A 23,320-nucleotide genomic window follows, 5' to 3' on the forward strand; every position below is an offset into this window, starting at 1 on the left:
TGCTCTTTGAAAGTAGTGTTTTTAGTAATTTAGAAATTTAAAAGCCATATTTATTGTTTAGTTTAGAATAAATTATAATTCAGGACAAACTAATTTCTAAAGGATCTTCAACAGTATAATTTGTTTTTTTTAGTTATTCATTTACATCTTGTGAGTGTGTGGTAGTTTTCAGATCAAGCATTTGTTTTTAATTTTTTAGTTATATATTTAAAAAAATATATGAATGCATATTAATAATTTAAAATGAGCTCATTTTTATTTTGAAGCTATTTTTTTATGAACTATCATTACATAATTGAGAGTGTTTGCATCTTTATGTAATTTGGATTTGAGTAATAAGTGTTTGAAAGTTTGTTATTCCTCTGTGGAGGAAAATGATGTAATAGAAATTCTGAATTATTAACAAGCAGTGCAATTTATAATCAGTGCTTACAGTTTCAATATTTTACTATTAATTATATATATATATATATGTGTGTGTATTTTTTTAGGCTTCAAAAGATTCATCACTGTCAGAGCCATGTTCAAGCCTAAAAACTAACACAACTTCTGCAACATATAGCAGCAGTAAAGAGTCTTGGAGTATTGGTCATACAAGATCACAGAAATTATCTCAGGGTGGTAGTATTGCTAGTAAAGCAGGTAATGGTGTTGATCATCTGCACTCTCATCTATTATTGTATTGTGGTGTTTATGACTCTTTACGAACATTATACGCCTTGCAAACACTGCGCAACATTTTAACAACAAATTCACGTGCATTTCTCTGTGCTGCTGCAACTACTGGGTTACCTTCAAGGTATATTTTTGTTTTTTATTATTGGATGTTTAATTCTAATCTTATTTTAAAACTTCTAATTATAAGATTTCTTACTGCAGTTTATTTTCGTGTATTTTAGAAATAATAAAAATTATAATCATGATAAAGTGAGTGGTTCATTGTTGCTACTCATTGAAATATTTAAAAGTGTAAAGAAAGTGAAGTAATATAGGCTTAGGTGTAATGCCTTTAACAAAAGCCAAATTTAGTACTGTTTTCTGTAAGTTATCAAAGTTAAATAATGTTAGGTGAAGATTTGGAATTAGCTGTTTATATACATCATTAGAGAAGTCTTATCTCCTTGGTGTATTGAAAAAAAGATCATCTGTTATTTAATTACTTGCTCCTTTTATTGTCAATATTAGAAAAAATATATGGTGGGGAAGTTGTTAGTGTGAGTTAATAATAAAATTCCACAATAGAGAAATAATTCAGTCTAATGCTTCTTTTTTTAAGCAACTTACTACTTATTTACTAAATATTCTAATTATATTATTTTTAATCTAATAACACCTCGCCTGCTCAAATACAACCAGAATGCAGAATTTTTTAGTAAAAACGAAAGTTTAAAATTGAAATTAATTGATGGATAATGTCTTTACTTGGTAAAAATGCATAATAACAAATTAGATAATAAAGCAAAATACATTTTTTTTGATTTTCACAAGATTTATTAAAAAATAACAGCTGTTTCGACACATAGTATTCTATGTATGTATGTATTCTATGCGTTTCATCTAAGGATGGTATTATGTGTCAAAACAGTTGTCATTTTTTTAATAAATCTTGTGAAAATCATAAGAGTACTCGATAGAGTCATTGTAATAAGGATAAAATTAAAACCTAAACCGACAACGATTGTTAACGTCTATATGCCTACAAGCGCCCATGATGATGATGAGGTAGAATGTGTATACGAAGAGATTGATGAAGCAATTAAACACGTAAAAGGAGATGAAAATTTAATAATAGTTGGAGATTGGAATGCAAGCATTGGAAAAGGCAAGGAAGGAAATATAGTGGGTGAATACGGGCTGGGCAAAAGGAATGAAAGAGGGGACCGACTTACAGAGTATTGCACGAAGTATAATTTAGTAATTGCCAACACCCAATTTAAAAATCATAATAGAAGAATAAACACTTGGAAAAAGCCAGGCGATACTGCAAGGTATCAGATAGATTATATCATGGTTAAGCAAAGATTTTGAAATAAACTCATTGACTGCAAAACTTACCCTGGAGCAGACATTGATAGCGACCATAATTTGGTGATAATGAAATGTAAATTGGGATTTAAAAACCTGAAGAAAAGGTGTCAGATGAATCGGTGGAATTTAGAGAAGCTTGAGGAAGAGGAGGTAAAGAAGATTTTTGAGGAGGACATCGTAAGAGGTCTGAGAAAAAAAGATAAGGTAGAAAATGTAGAAGAAGAATGGGAGAATGTTAAAAAGGAAATTCTTAAATCAGCAGAAGCAAACTTAGGCGGAATAAAGAGAACTGGTAGAAAACCTTGGGTTTCAGACGATATATTGCAGCTGATGGATGAACATAGAAAATATAAGAATGCTAATGATGAAGAAAGTAAAAGGAACTATTGACAATTAAGAAATGCTATAAGCAGGAAGTGCAAACTAGCGAAAGAAGAGTGGATTAAAGAAAAGTGTTCAGAAGTGGAAAGAGAAATGAACATTGGTAAAATAGACGGAGCATACAGGAAAGTTAAGGAAAATTTTGGGGTACATAAATTAAAATCTAATAATATGTTAAACAAAGATGGTACACCAATATATAACTCGAAAGGTAAAGTCGATAGATGGGTGGAATATATTGAAGAGTTATAGGGAGGAAATGAATTAGAAATGGTGTGGAAGAAGAGGAAGTTGAGGAGGATGAAATGGGAGAAACAATACTGAGATCTGAATTTAAGAGAGCATTAAAAGATTTAAATGGCAGAAAGGCTCCTGGAATAGACGGAATACCTGTAGAATTACTGCGCAGTGCAGGTGAGGAAGCGATTGATAGATTATACAAACTGGTGTGTAATATTTATGAAAAAGGGGAATTTCCGTCAGACTTCAAAAAAAGTGTTATAGTCATGATACCAAAGAAAGCAGGGGTAGATAAATGTGAAGAATACAGAACAATTAGTTTAACTAGTCATGCATCAAAAATCTTAACTAGAATTCTATACAGAAGAATTGAGAGGAGAGTGGAGGAAGTGTTAGGAGAAGACCAATTTGGTTTCAGGAAAAGTATAGGGACAAGAGAAACAATTTTAGGCCTCAAATTAATAGTAGAAGGAAGAGTAAAGAAAAACAAACCAACATACTTGGCGTTTATAGACCTAGAAAAGGCATTCGATAACGTAGACTGGAATAAAATGTTCAGCATTTTAAAAAAATTAGGGTTCAAATACAGAGATAGAAGAACAATTGCTAACATGTACAGGAACCAAACAGCAACAGTAACAATTGAAGAACATAAGAAAGAAGCCGTAATAAGAAAGGGAGTCCGACAAGGATGTTCCTTATCTCCGTTACTTTTTAATCTTTACATGGAACTAGCAGTTAATGATGTTAAAGAACAATTTAGATTCGGAGTAACAGTACAAGGTGAAAAGATAAAGATGCTACGATTTGCTGATGATATAGTAATTCTAGCCGAGAGTAAAAAGGATTTAGAAGAAACAATGAACGGCATAGATGAAGTCCTACGCAAGAACTATCGCATGAAAATAAACAAGAACAAAACAAAAGTAATGAAATGTAGTAGAAATAACAAAGATGGACCACTGAATGTGAAAATAAGAGGAGAAAAGATTATGGAGGTAGAAGAATTTTGTTATTTGGGAAGTAGAATTACTAAAGATGGACAAAGCAGGAGCGATATAAAATGCCGAATAGCACAAGCTAAACGAGCCTTCAGTAAGAAATATAATTTGTTTACATCAAAAATTAATTTAAATGTCTGGAAAAGATTTTTGAAAGTGTATGTTTGGAGTGTCGCTTTATATGGAAGTGAAACTTGGACAATCGGAGTATCTGAGAAGAAAAGATTAGAAGCTTTTGAAATGTGGTGCTATAGGAGAATGTTAAAAATCAGATGGGTGGATAAAGTGACAAATGAAGAGGTATTGCGGCAATAGATGAAGATAGAAGCATTTGGAAAAATATAGTTAAAAGAAGAGACAGACTTATAGGCCACATACTAAGGCATCCTGGAATAGTCGCTTTAATATTGGAAGGACAGGTAGAAGGAAAAAATTGTGTAGGCAGGCCACGTTTGGAATATGTAAAACAAATTGTTAGGGATGTAGGATGTAGGGGGTATACTGAAATGAAACGACTAGCACTAGATAGGGAATCTTGGAGAGCTGCATCAAACCAGTCAAATGACTGAAGACAAAAAAAAAAAGTGAAAATCCAAAAACATTTTTTTAAACTGAAATTATTTTAAAATAATAATTATATATTAACACATAATATCTAACATTATTACATTTAATTTTATTGAACTGAATTGTTACCTAAGCAGTGGTGTATAATAACAAAATTAAACTTTTTGTTTGTTAAATGAGAGTGAATGGCTGATTCTTGCAGTATCTTTTATGCTGATTTCATATATGTTTTTTTTTTCTACTGGGCTCAGTTTTTGTAATTGAAATTTCTTTTGAAACAAAAAATGTATGATGAACGTAATATGATAATACATTACATGAATTTTGTACTCAACTAAAATCTATTTCTTTTTGATTTTGTGCTGCTGTAATTTGCTGAAGATCCTTCTTTAGATTTCAGCTGATCATTGTTGGTTTCCATTTTCCCTGTTATATTTTCATTGCAGATATCTCCTGATAAAAGCGTTCTCCATGTTCATCACTGATAGTGCTGGATTGTTAGGGAAAAAATCTAATTATGAATATAAGAAATGGATTTTGAATGACATGTTATACCCAAACTCTCTGTAGTTTTGAAGGAGTTCACTCACAAGTTTTCTGTAGTTACTAGCCTTATGGTTTCAAAGGAAGTTGTTTACCGCATTTTGAAATGATTTCCATGCAGCAACGTCCAAGTCATTCAAACATTCTTCAGACACTGGATCACTCAGTTTTCTTATTTGTGGTCCAACAAATATACCTTCCTTTATTTTACTAATGCCTGAACTAACAACATTCTTCTCTCCTACAATCAGTACCTCTCTGTTTGGCCAGTGCTCTTTTATGTAATGGTTTTTCCTTTCCCTGCTGTCCCACTCGCATAAAAAGCAACAGAACTTATTGTATCTGAGTTGCAATCAAAGTAAAAGTGCTATTACTTTCAGATCTCTACAAATATGCCATAAATATTTTTCATTCTTAATCCTGCTCAATACAAGTTTAATATTTTCATGAGACTCCATTTGAACACCGTATGCTAATGGTATTGCTGGGTATTTATTCCAATTTGAAGTAGAACAGCTTTCAAACTAAGCTCTGACAAGTCAATAAAAAGTTTCCATTCATATAGATGGTGCATATGTTCCAAAGCTTCCAGTAAAAAGTTCATATCATTACAGTATACTAAGTTTTTGTATTGAGAGAAGAAATGTTCAAATTCGACTGTCTGTCACTGAAAGCACTTATTTTAGTGTTTGGTTGTAAAAGATGCCAGTATTTCTGCTTGATTCTTTGATAAATTTAGATCACAAACTAACAAACAAGATCATTAATTCTGACTGATTAATTAAAGGGTTCAGTATATCTATTTTCTATAAAAGTTTGGATGTCTTTCTTCATCGCCTGATAAGACAGCACAAGATTAGACATTTTCATCTTCATCTAAGTACTATGTTTCTTGTGGAACTGGAATTGGAAGCTCTTGGCTATATGACACTGGCTGAATGGCAGAGGGAATATTAGGGTATTTAACAGTACGTCTAATTTTACCTGTTATCCCAGATATCTTTTTATACAAAAATAACAGTCTGTCGTGTGACCCTTAGGTTCTCTCCAAACCATTGGAATTGCAAATGGCATGTGACGAGATCCATTTAGCCAACCAGTCAAAAATGTTAAGTAGAACCAGAGCAAATATGAGGAGTCCAAGATTTGCCCTGATCAGCTAATATACATCCAAAATACAGTTCATGCAACCTTTTTATCAGTGTAGTTATATTTCTTTTCTGAGACTTTGTTACCTTGCCACAGATATAGCAGAATTTGTTTGTATGATTAATGCAACTGCAAGGCATTGTTATAAATTATAATAACTAATATTGTTTAAAAAGGAACACTTATAAATACACTAATTTACACTCATTTTACTGAACATATTTCCACAAATACGAAAGCTAGCTACAAAATTGAATGTTACACACACAAGAACTTGCAGTTGAATGAGAATTAAAAATATTTCTCTAGTCTGCATGACAGTTTATAAGTAAATATAATGACAGAAATAATGAGTGGATGATATGTTTATAGTAAGATGGAACATAGGAAGAATGTATCACATTCTTAATCTATTTTTCAAAAAATGAATACTCAGAACTTTCTGATAATGATTCTCCATTAGGTCATGAAACACATTAATAAGAAATTCATGTATGATTTTGCATTCAATTTATCAGCAAAATAGAAACCAATTAACATAACTGTGGTGCTTGCACATTGTTAAATTATAAGTTTGATCCCTTGACTCTCAAGTAGTAGGCAAATTTTCTTCTTTTATGACTACTGCAAGATTTTGGAAGTCACATAATCTGTGATATTTTTTATTGTTTCGAAGCCTGAATTTGTACATGGGTATTTAGGGAAAGGTTTTTCCTTGTAGAAATCTGAAACTAATTTTGGGTGATCTTTCATTTCTGCATAAAAAGAAAAGAATATTTACTTCACATATTTAGGCTGATTAATGGAAAATGATTGATAACTAAACTGCTTCTTCCTGGGTAAAAAAGCTCTGATCCGTTTAAGGGATTATGGGGAGATAGTTGCTTATTCTGATGTACATTAATTTTTTTTAAAATTTGTTAAATGATTTCATCAGTGATATAAGATAATCTTTTTCTCCTTTCTTCCTCTTGAATCCTTTCTTATCCTCATTAAATTGATGACACAGTATTTGCATAATTTGCATATTCATAACATCATTGCTATAAACAGAAACTAGTGGTCCATGAATCTTGGCAGCAGTTTCCCTTTTTCATGCAAACAGATTAAATGACTGTATTCTGAATTACCGTATTTATTCGAGTACCCCCCGTCACCAAATAAGCCCCACACCACGATTTTCTAGACCGAAAATCTAAAAAAAATGATTGAGAATATACCGGTATTTTAAAGTGCAACAGGTATGATAAAAAAATATGTAAATATGAAAATATTCTGAAAGTAAAGCATTTAATTCGTTCATTTAAATTACAATACTAATATTACATTAATTAATTACTGTAAGTACTAGTTTAGTTCAGAATCAGTAGGCCAGTAAAACAAAAAGAAAATATCATGTTTAAAAGGATCATTTCATTTTATGGGATTTTATTTTTAATTAATCACTGTCACTGTCAATGTCTGTAGAAGAGTCTCCACGTCGCTCTGCCAAAGGTGATCGTCTTCACTATCATAAAGTTCATTAGATATTCTGCATTTTTTTAAACTTTTCCTTACTAATTCTGTGGAAATACCTTCCCAAGCATCTTTTATCCAAACACAAATCTGGTTAAAATCTGGGTGTTTGATTCTTCCTGAATGCGTGAGAAAGAAATTTTCATCAGCCGTCCATTTACTGTACAGTTGTTTTAATGCAGATTTGAACAGTTTATTAATGCAGACATCTAGTGGTTGCAATAGAGATGTCCATCCGCCTGGAATTATTACTTGGTCTGTCATACTCTTTTTTAAAATGTCTTTCACTTTATCAGTCGTATGCCCCAATAACTATCCATTACTAGCATAGCGGTATTTTTTTTATTAAGTAAATCTCCAGATCTCTTTTGACACACACACCTGATCCAATCTAAAATTAAGGTTTCGTCCATCCAACCTGATTCCTGTGCTCTGTTAATAACTCCATTTACCTGTATGGTAGGAAGAGTTTCTTTTAAAAACAATGTATGGAGATACTTTTGATTCATCAGAAGTAATGCAAAGCATAACACTACACCTTTGTTTTTCATTACCACCAGTGCAAATCGTAACACTTTTTTCACCTTTTTTGTTTATGGTTTTGTCAAATGGCATTTCAAAATATACGGGGGTTTGATCAGCATTTCCTATTTGACAAGGCAAATAGCCTTTATCTTTTCTAAGATTTATTATGTATTTGTGAAAATGTAATATTTTTTGTTCATAAGCATCTGGAAGTCGTTAAGAAACGGTCGTCTTTCGTCTTATTGACAAATCATTTCTTACAAAAAATTGTGTTATCCATCCACGGCTTGCTTTAAAATCAACTTTATTCAATGACTTAGCGATTTCACAAACATATGATTGACACATTTCTGTTGTGACAGCATAACCGCATTTCCTTTTTTCCATAAAAAAGTCATACAATTTTTTTTCTATATGTGTGTATTTTGGTTTTAAGCCACGAAAAGACCTTTTTTTACCAGTGCCTTTCACCATAAGTTGTTTCTTCTTACGCCAGTCTCGAATGTAGCTTTCATCTACGTCAAATTTTCTTCCTGTCGCCTTATTTCCAGTATTTTCAGCATCTTCTATAACGCGCAGTTTTTCATTTACTGTAAAAGATCGTAGACGCTGTCCTTTTGTACTCAATTTAATGCTGTAATTAAAATAAATCACCGTATTAAACTTTACAAGATAAACTAAACAGATAAAATGCACATAACCATCCAATGACTACGGCGAATAGACAAGACGACAATGGGTAACTGATACTGTAACTGTAGTGTCATTAGAACCAGATTCAGCCTATACAGAATGAATCAGTTTTATAAAAATACCGTAACTTCGTTCCTATTGATAATATGAACAGGATGTTAATAATTAAGGTTGTATTCTGTATAAGCGACATCCAGTATTGATAAACGAAAGCCTAATGTAACTATATTTATGTAATTGAATTTAGGTACTTCTAAGAAATCGTTTACTTTATATAAATTAAAGGCTATGTTTCAAGTAAGCTTTTTTTTCTTTCCAATTCCAAGAAAAAAAGTGCGGGGTACTCGAATACAGTATGTGGATTTTGAATTAACTCATTCATTTTAAATACTCTGTAAGGAAAGTTGCTGAAGGCTACTAAAGTATGACACATCATGCAGAAATTCTAATCTCTGATGTGGCAGCATTGCCCATTGAAATAAAATAATATTATTTATCTATTTAGATTTAGTTTTTTATTCTTATGACTACTGGCCTTGAACCACAATATGGCTGTTTTATGATATTAATAAATAAATAAATGGATGTGTAAATCTTTATGGAATAATTAATCGTATGTTATTTCATGGTATTTTTTGCCTTAATTTTGATATTTCTTTTGCATTTATTAAATTTCTAAAATGAATAGGTTAATCCGTTACGATATGTTGTTATTTTATTTTTTTTAGATCTCCTCTGCTTAAGTTGTTGGCACGACATAGAAAATCAATATTTGGAAGAGGATTTTCTGGTGATTTAGATACAAGCAGTAGTCGAAGCAGCATGTATCTGGAAGTACTAATATCGACATGTTTATATTATATGCGCAGTTACTATCCTAATTTGGGGCAAACTAAACTAACTCAGGATGAAATATCAGGAAATAGACAGGTTTGTAATTTATTGGTGTGAATGTAAATTCTTGCCATTTTGATTCAAGATAATTTTATGCTTTGAAAAAATTTCTCTAAGTGACCATAAAATACTAATTTACCTCTACACCCCTACTTATAATAATATTCTTCTTAACTCTATACATTTTCCTTGGTCTTCCTGTTGATTTTTTCCCACTTCACCACATGATTCAACATTTTCAATCATGTTCTCTATTCCCCCATTCTCTTAACCTGTCTAAAGCATTTGAGTCTTGCTCTTCCTATCCTGTTCGACACAATTTTTGAAGTTTTTGAGGGTCTTGCATTCCTCATACAGTACCTCTTTGTTTTTTTCTAAGAAATTTCATTTCTATAACTGTTTACTTTCTTTTTGTTCTTATATAACCCAAATTCTTATGTCAGAATTTTCATGAAGTACTTCTTGTATAATACTTCTTTACATTTCCTTGGCTCCTTTATTCATACTACTCCTGTTGCACTAAGATAAAAATTTCTTGCATTCCACATTGTTTTTGCTATCTTTCCACTAATCTCCCCATTCTCTATAAACTCACTATCGTAGAGTTAAAACATTTTACCATTTGAAAAATTTTGTTAAGAAGTTTTAGCTTTTTTCTTTGTCCTCTTTATTTACTGGTTATCACCAATGTCTTGCTCTCATTTTTACTGACTTTCATATTTGATACTGCATTCCTAATATCAAGCATTTCTGAACTTTATTTTCTTTATTCATCCCATATGTCAATATAATCACCAAATACGTTTTCTTTCTCTCCTCTTCTTTTCATATCTACAAATTTCATTCATTTTAAACAGAAGTTGTGATAGTAACATTCTCCTACCTCAAGTCAGTTATAACATCAAACAACTCTGAAAATCGTACTCTTGTTTTCATATCACTCTTTACGGTTTTAATACATTCGCCTTTAAAGACAAACCAACCCGCTCAAGCTACCACCCTATCTCCTTGACAAGTGTCTTATGCAAAATAATGGAGAGAATGGTGAACCGCAGGCTTACTTGGTATGTGGAGAGATATGGCCTTTTATCTCCAGAAGACTGTGGTTTCTGACAAGGACAATCCTCCATTGACTATTTAGTGTTATTGGAGACAGCTATTCAAAATGCTTTCCTACCATGCCAGCATTCCTTAGTTATTTGGAATAGATGGGACCAGGTTTTAGAATCTTATTTCATCCATTTAAAGAACATCCAAATCATCCGGCTTTTGACAGTCCTTGGAAATCCTTATCATCGAAGATATGAAGACCATCCACGATATACTGCCCCTGTAGGTATTCATACCCAGTGTTTACTACACCTTATAAATGTTGCCACACCTTCCATTTTTTTTATTTATCTGTGTTCGTATCCTCTGTGGAGAATCAGCCGTATTAATTATGTTTGACCTCACGATATACAATAAAGAATCAAAACCACCTATTTTCTTTCAGCAAATGTTTCACCATATTCTCTCCAAGACAAACCCAAACGCAGTAGTATACACAGATGGATCGAAACAGTACGATCCCATTGGATGCGCATTTATTGTTAATGACCGAACCTACATGTTTGGTCTACCCGGTCTTACAATTGTCTTTACTGCTGAATTATACTCTACACATAAGGCTTTGAATGTTACTAACCCTGAGTACCGTCGTATCCTTATTTGTAGCAACTCATGTAGTGCTCTCCAAGCCTTAGAAAATTTTTATTCCAGACATCCTGTCATCACCGACATCTACAATGCAATCGCTGGATGAACCATTGCAACACACAAATGGGTTTCTGCTGGATTCCTAGTCATGTGGGGATTTCGGGTAATGAACATGCAGATTCCGCTGCTGAAGATGCATGTAGTCAACCATCCTTCACTACCCGTGTTACTACATCCAACTTTATTAACCATGTCAAACATGTACTTCATGCGAGGTGGCAAGCAAGTGGATTGCCATAGTCAACAACTAACTTCGCTATATCAAAGATACTGAGTTGCAATGGGATTCTCCTACAGGAAAATTCGCCGAGAAGAAGTGGTCCTCTGCCATTTGCGGATAGGAGAGAAAGCTACTCATGAGTACCTGAGATGTAAGCAGAAAATGCACTGATGTGCGTACAATGCAACTGCCACTTGGCTGTGTGCCACATCCTTGTAGATTTTATACGTTATGCGACCTTGCATTTTAAACTTAAATTAACCAGGAATTTTCATCAGATCCTGGGCAATAATAAAGAAGTTTTGGACTGGGTATTTTTATTTTGCCAAAGTATTAGTATTTTACATACTTTTTAATAATGTTCTTAAAATTTTCTTTTTTTTACGGTAGTTGTATATTTTTGTATTTAACATTTTAGTTTAAGTTTTTTATTTTGTCTTGTTTTTAGTATTTTAGTTTGAGTTTTAATTCTGTTTTTAAATTTCTACTTCAAGTTTCTATTTTGTTTTAATTTTTTTGTTGTCTTAGTAGATTTTATATATTATTTTTATATTTCATATTTTTGTTTTCCAGGCAATAATAACATGGAAATGTTTTTCACCCAGAATAAAAAATAAACTTTCCATTTTTTCTAACTGTCCCCAATTTTTCTCCTTTTTATTTTTGCCTTACCCCACTGATTTCAACATTTATCTTTACCTCTTTTTTTCCATTTCCCATTTTATTTAACCTGTCGTTATTTCAATTTTTGGCTTTCCATGTTCTGAGAAAGAGTGCTATAATTTCAGTAATCACTTAATTGGATCCTGTTCAAGTACTGAAAATCCTGTTCCCTTTTTTCCAAGAACCATTAATAAGTCCAGATACTCCACCATGATGTTATTATATATGGCTTTTGGTTTTAAAGATCTTGCAAATACCTCCAGCTGCACGATTATGGTTCCTTAAGTGAAAATTTAAGGAAAGTAGTCCATTACTGAGATTGTTGCTTGTATTCATAAATGATGATTGAATTATCAACATTGCCCATCAAAATTGCTTGTGCTTTTTTACACATAGCAATACACTTACGTAAATAAGTGTATTTCCATACGTACATTCATGTTTGTTGATGTCTATTCACGGTATCCATTTTTAGTGTAGATATATAGTGTCTTGATAGAAGCCTGTATTATTTTAGTAGCATGTATCTTAATAATTTTTGTGTTAAAAAGAATTGCTTTGCTGTAACAATATTTTGTTTATGATAAGAATAGAAAAAGTTATTAATAAGATAAACAATTATTTAATCTTTTATTCTAAAATTTATTGTCTAAATTAATGTTGATTTTATTACTTTTTTGTATAATTTTAATGTCTAAAGCAATGATGCAATGAAGAAGGTCAATATTATTAATAGCAGACAAAGTAAAAGAATAGTCTTTTATGTTCAAATGAGTTCTGCGTTACTGTAATGGTTATTTCTCAACAATATCTCATTCATTATGGGTACCAACTTGTAGTAAAATTATAAACAATTCATTTTTAACTTTTGTTTAGCTTCATTCAATCCATGTGATGAATTATTGAAAAAACCTGTTGTTATTTGTTGTGAAAAAGCTGTAATTTTATAACACAATGTTCAATTTTTTGCTTATTTCTTCAAAAAATGGTGTAACACATAGAAATGTCAGGAATATTCTGTTTTTAGAATAGTTTTAATTTTTATATTTACAATAAAACATTTTAAATTTATATAATGTAATTCTAATTTTTTATGTTTAGGTACAAATAAGCAGTGTAGAATTACTTTCTTTGATAAGCTGTGAACTATGTGGTATTGTACGTGATAGTGGACATGGATTGGCTTGTTACCTTGCAGATTTATTATCTCGTGTTAAATTACAAAAAGTATTATTACACTGCGTATTATCCACTGTGCTTCAGCATCAACAACATAAAAATCGTGGAACCCATCATAATTCATTTACACAAGAAATTCTAGCTTTTAATGAGGATGATGATGATGTAAAAGTTGATGGTGTATCAAGACATTCTGAAGCTTTCCAGATTCAGTTGCTTAGGTAAGGTATTATTCTGTGTAATTAAAGAAGTTTTTCATTAAATTAAATTGTATGCCATTTATTTATTAATTTCTTGACAGAATATGTTTTGTTTTGTTTTTTTTTTCATTTCAAGAGTAAGTGGGGGTCAAACTCCAAAATAAAAATTTTATGTGTAGATTTTTTATTTTGTGTACTGTTTAAAATATAATGTATATTTCAGGTTTTTGTTAGCGCTTTTGATGCTAGAACGTGAGGTAAATTCAAGACGTAATTCTATTGAAAATGATACATCATCAACAGCATCATCCACTGCTGGATTAGCAACTGAAAAACAAGAAAATGGTGTCAGTAGCAGTGGAAGTTCTGGTGAATTGAAATATATATCTGGACGTGTAATTCCTCAACAGCCTATGTTCCTTGCTGCAATTACCAAAGCATTAGAACAGCATGGTCGAAGCAGACATTCACATACTCACTGGACTGCTCTGGTATTGATTTTTTCAATTTGTCAGTTTTGTAGTAACTAGTATTTTAATGTGTTTATTTAATTGTACTCTTCATATTAGGACATTGTCTCTGAATATGATAAGCTAAGTGTATTTGGAACAGGTAAACAAACTATCTGCAATCTACTGGGTAATCTATAGACTGTGAATTATGCAGATAATTATAACGAGAGATTTCATGTAAACAAAGGTTTACTGTAATAAAATTACTAGATTAAGGTTTACTAGATTAAATTACTAGATTAAGACATTATTAATTGTTCTCATTGAAAAAGGAGTTGCAATGCAAGGACTAGACATTTTTTATTTTCTGATTTTTGTATTTAAATTTAAACTAAAAAAGTTTAAACTTTTGCATTTTCCTTGTAATTATCTTCAGAGTTTCTTGAAATTACATAATGCATTTGATTTTTCACCTTAACGATATAGGTAGTTTAAATTTGTATACTTCACTTTGATATATTAGCAAAAGGTTTATACTGAAACTTTGAAATATTTTCCTTTGGTAGAACACTACAAAAATTTTCTGGCTTAACTACTTTGGTTATTTATTAAAGTTACCCACATACTCTATTTTGGAAATAATTCAGAGGTACAAACTATCCAAATTACATTACTTTTAGTATGATGTTACCTAGTACTGGTACTAGGTAACACTACACTCAAAGTGTAGTGCACAGATCTTTACTCTTAACTAGTGCTATAGAATGAAAAAAAAATTGTAAATAGTAAATGGTAATATGTGTAATGCAATTTTTTTTAAATGATAGTTTTCAAATACTGCAAGTATATTTTATATCATATGTTTTACATATATATATAAAATTGTAAGATTTTAGGTTCTAATAAAGGAAAATTTTGGATGACAATATTTATCCTCAAATTTAAAAAAAAAACATTACTCTGCTTTTTAATAGTCAGTGGATTTATATTCTCAGAAAATACGACGTGAAAAATCAAAAAGCTGATCTCCATGGCAGAGTGGTATCATTTCGATCTTTCATCCAGAGGTCCTAGGTTTGAATTTTGGTCAGCACTGGCATTTTTCACACGCTACAAATTTCCATTCTCTTATTCCCATGCACAAGCTTCTTAAGCTTGTGATAAATTAATTCATCAGTAAAAAAATATATATATATATATTGCTTCTTTGACTGATAAAAGGTTTTGCATATGACAGTAAATATTTTAGCATGACGTTGACATGTGTGATAGTGATGTAACCATATTGGAAACATAAGAAATACTCATTTACAGATACCTTATATTTTTCTAAATGAAATTAATTTATGTGTACTATATTCAATTATTTTATGACATTAGATAATCTGTATTTAACAAATTAAATAGATACTTTTCTCCCAATCTGTGATGTTGAAGGTTCTTATCAAACAACTTGCTTTCTCGTACTGTGTACATAGTTATGTACACAGTACGAGAAAACAAGTTATAAGAGTATTATTTCAATATTGCTATTAATTACAGTTATTGTTGATGTTAATTATTTACGGATAACAATCAGTTATTAAGAAAGAAGACTAGTATATGATTTATATTAAAGTTGACTTCAGGTAGAAAATGTACTTTTCAATAATTAACTATAATTTAGTGAAATACAGTTGAATTATGGTATTTCATCAACAGGTCCGTCTTGCAGGGCTAATCTATATCAAACCGATAAATTTAATACTGTTACTATTTTACATTACAGAAAGTAGTTTTCACATATGGATGTTAAATATATTAACTTTCTAATTAATTAAGTAATGCAGACTGTTAAAAAGTATTTAAAATACTATATTTTAAATACTATTTAAAATACTGCTTGATGTGATTGTTTGTGAGTATGTTGTTATTTGATGTGTAATGATTGATTCTGATACACTTAATGTATTATTTTAAAAATATATTGAGACTTTGTTTAGTGTCCATATCACCTTTGAAATTCAAAATCCTTCTTATATTTTTAATACAAGTAATCATTGTACTGATTCTTATTTTGTACAACACTGATTGATAGTAATTAGATAAAAAAATTTTTCAGGTGACATGTGCATTGCCATATCTTGGTTTAGCGCTTACAAAAGTTGTTACAACAGTGGTAAAACATATTTGTTCAAACATTGAGTCTCTATCAAAAGCTTACGTGCAACCAGAGTCATCATTAAATCCAGTTAGCTTTCCAGCTGATTATGCCATAACTCAAGTGGAAGCATTAACTGTGCTGTGTCATTACTGCCTTCTTGATTCTTCTACTCCTTTTAATCAGCCTCTTTTAGCTGTTAGTGGTAATACTCCAGCGCAGATCTTCAGTAACTTAATGCATGTATTTATGCCATCACCAATATTATTGGTAATTATAAAAATTAATTATTAATTCTTAAACTTAAGAAAGGATAAAATTAGTTATTTTGTATTGTTTATCTTTTAGGTATGACTTTTTTTTAATGAAATAGAAGAAATATAACAGATATTTTTAATTATTAGGAAAGATTCCTTGAAGGTAGGTCACAACATATAAAGACTGCTTATAAAATTGTACTTTTTTCTGAGAAAAGAACATTTCATCTACAGGATGTACAGAAAGATTTGATTAAAAAAATTTAATGACAGCTACAAATACAGAAAATATGTATTTAAAAATTTCATTTTTACATCATGTAAAATTAGAAACTGAAAATTTTAACATTTGGATATCATTTAAATTTTGATAGTATAAGGGATTTAATAATTTTTTTAACTGATTACTCAGTTTTGAATTTCTGCAGTAATAAGCCGTTATAAACATCCATGCCTGTGTGTGACCACAGAATAAAGAGGCAAACTATTTGACTATTTTTGTGAACCCTTCTCACAGTATAATATCATGTGCAGGATGTTTGCTTGTACAAACAGAATGATTAATGAGGGAAATCATTTTTAAATTTTAATGCTTCATGTTGATTGGCTAGAATTTATAGCTGTTTATTAATTTCCATTTCTTTCATGTCCTTATGAAAAATCTCTCATCTATCTTCATTAACGACATCCAGATTTTCAGGAAATAGTCCACATGTTGTTAATTTAGGAAGTAAACCTTCAAGCTCATGTAACACTAAATTTTTGTACTTTTACAATTCAATGTTCTGAATGATTGATTTTAAAGTTCGGATCCTTCTTGTTGCCGAAAAACTTGGTTACTATGTCTTTAAAGGCTCCCCAGGCTTCTTTCTGTAGAACTTCCATTTTTTTCTCAAAATTACCATCATTGAGAAGTTTTCCAGTGTCAGGACCAGCAAAGACTCTTTAAGGTTGGCAGTTGATAAGACTGGAAATTTGTCACAGATATATTTAAAATATTTACCTTCTTTTGATAAGGCTTTGGGAAATTGTTTTATCAAGCCTTTGATGCAGAGATGCAAGGAGAACTTTATTCAGATACGAGAGCTTTTTTTGGAGCACATTTTTGGTTTTTTTTTATTCTTCAAATTGAAACCATGAACACCAGCCGAACAGAAGTAACAATCATTGGTGTGGTTTTGCGGCTCTTGCCTTACCATTGGAACTTAAAATCTGAATGTTTTTTGTTCACCCTTTGACCACCATCCTTCAAAACTTGTGTAGCTAAGTACTGGGGTGCCAGTAGTTTTGTGTTAATCACCTATTTGTGTTAATGTTGTGTTAATTTGTGTTAATGTTGTGTTAATAAGTTTTGTGTTAATCACCTATTTTCACTTGTCGTGAGATACACTTGTCAAATGAAACTTCTTATATTTTCTTTTTTCCTTTCTACCTAACTCACCACAAATGTAACAAAAAGAATCTGCAGCATTTTTACAGCCTCTTAAAGCCATTTTGAAAATGGAAAGTTTGCTTTATGGCCTGGAAATATATTTTCCACCACCAAAAATACCTTTGATCATGGAGGACAGAAAAAACTTGATTTACACATGCTGATGGTTGAAACAGCACTGATAGTAGTTGCACGATGCATGAGTAGTGCGGATAGCTGCCAATAAACATGTTATATCATATTAAGTCTTGTCACAACCTGTCACCTGTCAACCTTGTCATCTGTTAAGTTTTGTCACCCTCCCCCACCCTCTTCTTCAGAGACCACTCAACCCTTTAGCCATAATAATGCATAGTATAAGCCAAAAAAGTGAATATATTATATTAATTTATATTATAAAAAAAAAACCTTGTATGTCTATTTTATAGTTTCACATTTTTGCAATTTTTCAACTTTTTACAAATTTTGAAATTTGTGATTTGCAAAAAATGCTGATGTGTTGGGAAAATGAAGGTTATTTTCAGATTAAGTGCTAAAAAAATACATAGGAATCAATCACCTAAAGTTAAAAAACCCAACCCAACCCAAATTTTGCAGGCTTGTATTATTTCCTCTTTAGTCTAAATGGTCTGTGTATTGTAGTGTTAATGTAGAATGTAGATTAACCTGTTGGTTCTAAAATTAAAAAAAAAAATTACTTCAAAAAAGAAAATTAATAAAATAAAGCAGTTGAATTAGAAAAAAATGTTTAATGAAAGTTTTTCAATTTTAATGATCATGTGATTCATCCATTGGGAGAACTGTTGACCATAAGGAGGTGTAGTTGCTATAAATTGAATTTAAATTTACTATATATTTCAAATTTTATAAAAGTAGACATTAATTGTTACTTATTTTTAAATTAATTTTTAATTATTTATGTGTAATGTTTTATTTAAATTTATCATTTTACTTTTTTTAAAGTTTAAAATCAAACATTTGTCTTTGAATCCATTATATTTTCTCGTGTTCATGGTTCAACAGGATATTGAGAAATTACACATATAAAAATCTCTTGTAAAATACAATTTATTACTCACAAATATATAAAATAAAATTAATAATAATAAAAAAAATTATGTATATAAAATATTAATTCAAATGAGAAAAAATTGATTTAATAATTAAATTATAAATACCAAAATACAGTTAGATTTACTAAAAACTTTATAATGATTTTTTTATTACAAAACTAATACCTAATTAACAATAAGTTAAGATTAGAGAAATCAACAATAAGTACAGTTCACTTTCTGAACTTTTACTGTTTACAAAAGAACTACTGTACACTTTTTGAATGAATAGAATAATGGCACTTTCACTCCTGTTCACAAATAACTCACCGAACAGCTTCCTGTTTTCAACCCTTGCCCAAAATTGAATACTTATGATGCATCATTCTTCACTCATTGTTACCAAACACTTACCGTTATCGCTTTTATCACACTCTTCACAGAACTCAAACTTGGAAAACACAAACTGTCTCTCTGCTAGTCCCTGGCAGTATTTATACCTCCTGGCTTGCAGAACCAGTACCTGACCTGCCCTTTTGATTTTTCAAGCATAATAATTTTTATTGTCTACATCCTCTACGCTTTTCTGTAAGTTCTTTTCTAGGAAGAATCCTTTTGTTATAACTTCTATATTCTTCTTTATTTATTTTTTCTCTTTCCTTTGTGGAAGCTTCTCTACCCATTACAATATTGTACTTACTTATTGTATTAGAAAATATATTTTAAAATTACTTTGCACAGTAAAAAATATACAGTTTAAAACTGATAATTCATCTCCAGACCAGGCTGGAGATGAATTTTCACTCTTTTGTGTGTGAATTCCTTCTGGAGATTGGAATGGACTGTACTTCATGATAATTGGACTTCTGCCGCCTGAGAAAGCAAGGGAAACTGAAGGATTTGTAAAAATTTTAAATTGGAAACTATCATATCTAGAATAAAAATTACATTGTTTAAATTAGAGAAATAAATATACCAAAATATACAAATATTCCCATTTTAGATGATATAGTTGCCCTACATGGACAAAAATAAAATATAATAATAGTAAAATTAAAAAATTTAGCATTTATCAATGATTCAGAATAATCAATTCATTACTGTAAATGATTACAGAAATTACTTTTTAAGAGTTTATCATCAGTAATTAGATAAGAAGTGATATAAAAATAAAAAAATATATTAATAATGTTTTTATCTCATTAAAACATTTACTTAATATTACTAAAAAATTTGAAAAGATTTAAAAATCAACTTAGATGTTAAAAAATGTATATAAAACCTTAATTAAATAGCTATTTTCATAAAAATAAGGACTCAAAGTCATACAGACTAAATTGTTACTGTGGTAAAAATCAGTATAACATAAAAATCATTAGCTCTTAGTTTCTTTTTCCAATAGAAAAAATTAAACATCCTAAAAACACAAATTCTGAATTGTAATCAAATTATGGTATAGTAGACCTCAGAAGAAAATGAAACTTGACTTTTGAAAATTGGTGCACTTGTTAAGGAATTAAAAGAATTTAAAAATAATTTATAGAAAGGAGTAGTTGATCAAATTTTATTGAACAATAAGAAACTGATGTAATATAGATCGGCTTGTCAGTTAAAGCTGTAAAAGTCATAAAACATTTTAGTAGGATTTCAAAATGTATAGTGTAAATGAAATAGAATAATCATTTTACTTTATAAGCATTATATTTTAAAAAGTAAACTTTCCCTCATACAAAATAAATATGCAAGTTTTGAAGATCATAGATTATGTTTTACTAAAACTATATATTCAAAGATGATCACAACATGAACAAATGAGACTCATGGGAAGTGGGTTCCAATGCAATAAGCAGATGCTGCAACGAAAGTTGTATAAGTTACTACTAGAAACAAGGACAAGACTATTCAAGATAGCTACTTCTGTAGAAAATAATTAGTATACTATTATAAGGTGTTCCAGTATTATAGAACTGGAGGTGTACATTATATGCAGACATATTCACGCATAAGAAAGTGTGAGATGATTTCAAAAAGATATGTAAATAAAAAAACATTCCAAAAGTTTTTTATTTATGAAGAATTTTTTTAGCCATAAATTATTAATATATTTCAATTATTAAATTATTTATTATATTCCTAATTTTAGTTAAAATCATTTTGTCTTTAATCTGCTGTGGTATTAAAGATGAATATTGTAGAATACAGTAAATGCTCTTCTACTGGTTTTATGTGAACACTATATTTTAAACAAAGAAATTTTGATGGATATGGTATTATACAATCTCCAGTAATGTTAGTATATTTACTTATTGACACAAATTACATTATAATATTTCATCCAAAGATTTTTAAATATTGATTGATTAATAGCTGGTGATTTTAAAAAGAATCGCTGAAACCATGTTTTTTATTGCTGAAATGAGTATCTTTGTTCAAAGTAAGGGCTGAACATCAATCTATATTGAATATTTAAATTAGTGTTTGTGTTTTTACCAATTAGAATAATATTTTAGAAATGTCTAAATTAGTATGTTTGGTAATAAAAGATAGCATAGCTCTTTGGATTTGGGGACCTGTACTTTTGGACAAACCTTTTGTAGCACTTAAAATTTAAAGTTTTTTGATTTTTTTCTCTTTTCTTATTCATCATGTGCTTTCAAAAGCTAGTTATGTATGAAGGTGTTTAATTAGGTTATAATATATTATTTTCATATAACTAGTAAAGTAGACATCTCATATTCTATTATAATTGGGCTGTTGTATACGTATTCTATTCTTATTCTCTTGTTTAGTGTTGATCCTTATTTTGTTTATTTTTAATATATTAAAGAAGAATACTGAAGACTAAACTTTTTGATGTTTAAATGTGTGAATTTGCATGTTACAGCAAGAACAAATTAAAGAACGACATAGTCCACATAATGCAAGAAAGGCTGTATTGGGCAGTTTACCTCGTGTGATTGCTAGTGTTGCGGTTTTATGGCAAGCTCTTGTTTCCACTAAAGACAGGTTATTTTTACACTAAATAGTATATTTTGTTACCTACCTTTATATTTCACACTATGTTTTGTACCTTCTTGTCTTAGGTTATGTTATTTTATTATTTTCAATAATAATAGTTGTTGTGAATCAAAACAACAGCTGCAATGGCTGTGAAAATAGCCGATAGATGGCTCTGCATGGGTGAAACTGAGTTCAGACCCACTGATATTTAAAATAAGCCAACAGCCTGTACTTTATGAATTTGCCTCATAATATGAAATAAAAGGTTGATAGGTGAGTAGAATATATTAAAGTTATATGGAGGAAATAAATTAGAAACTGGTGTTATAGAGGAAGAAGAGGAAGTCAAAAAGGATGAAAAGGGAGATACAATACTAAAATGATCTCAATATAATAGAGCATTAAGATTTGAATGGAAGAAAGGCTCCTGAGATAGACGGCATACCTGCAGAATTACTACACAGTTCAGGTGATGAAATGATAAATTATATAAACTGCTGTGTAATATTTATGAAAAGGGGGAAGTTCCGTCAGATTTCAGAAAGAGTGTTATTGTCATGATACCAAAGAAAGCAGGAGCAGATAAATGTAAAGAATACAGAACAATTAGCCTAACTACTTGCGCATCAAAAATTTTAACTAGAATTCTGTACAGAAGAATTGAGAGGAGAGTGGAAGAAGTGTTAGGAGAAGACCAATTTGGTTTCAGGAAACGTATAGGGACAAGGGAAGCAATTTTAGTGCTCAGATTAATAGTAGAAGGAAGATTAAAGAAAAACAAACCAACATACTTGGCAGACTTAGAAAAGGCATCTGATAACATAGACCGGAATAAACTTTTCAGCATTTTAACAAATTTAGGATTCTAGTATAGAGATAAAAGAACAATTGCTAATGTTTACAAGAACCAAACTGTAACAGTAATAATCAAAGAACATAAGAGAGAAGTCGTAATAAAAATGGGAGTCCAACAAGGATGTTCCCTATTTCTGTTACTTTTTAATCTTTACATAAAACAAGCAATTAATGATGTTAATGAAAAATTTAAATCCAGAGTAACAGTGCAAGGTGGAAAGATAGAGTTGCTACAATTTGCTGATGATATAGTAATTCTAGCTGAAAGTAAAAAAGATTTAGAAGAAACAATGAATGGTATGGATGAAGTCCTATGCAAGAACTACCCCATGAAAATAAACAAGAACAAAATGAAAGTAATGAAATGTAGTTGAAATGAAGTAGGTAGACCCCTGAATATAAAAATAGAATGAAAAAGACTATGGAGGTAGAAGAATTTTGTTATTCGGGAAGTAGAATTACTAAAGATGGATGAAGCAGGAGTGATATAAAATGCCAAACATTACAGATATAATTTGCTTCACCAAAAATTAATTTATACAGCAGGAAAACATTTTTGAAAGTATATGTTTGGAG

General features: G+C 30.3%; 1 protein-coding gene across 1 annotated transcript in view; it reads left to right on the plus strand.

Annotated features, from left to right (window-relative positions):
- The window catches only part of LOC142322288 (protein DOP1 homolog), a 236,467-nt gene that overhangs the window by 99,635 nt on the left and 113,512 nt on the right, over positions 1 to 23,320 (plus strand). The window contains exons 15-20 of the mRNA XM_075361200.1: positions 492 to 799; positions 9,371 to 9,572; positions 13,279 to 13,577; positions 13,780 to 14,047; positions 16,110 to 16,418; positions 21,774 to 21,895. Of these exons, the coding sequence (XP_075217315.1) occupies positions 492 to 799; positions 9,371 to 9,572; positions 13,279 to 13,577; positions 13,780 to 14,047; positions 16,110 to 16,418; positions 21,774 to 21,895 (1,508 nt within the window). The remainder of the gene's footprint in view (positions 1 to 491; positions 800 to 9,370; positions 9,573 to 13,278; positions 13,578 to 13,779; positions 14,048 to 16,109; positions 16,419 to 21,773; positions 21,896 to 23,320) is intronic.

Source organism: Lycorma delicatula, chromosome 3, assembly GCF_047948215.1.
Source record: "Lycorma delicatula isolate Av1 chromosome 3, ASM4794821v1, whole genome shotgun sequence".
Classification (NCBI taxonomy): domain Eukaryota; kingdom Metazoa; phylum Arthropoda; class Insecta; order Hemiptera; family Fulgoridae; genus Lycorma; species Lycorma delicatula.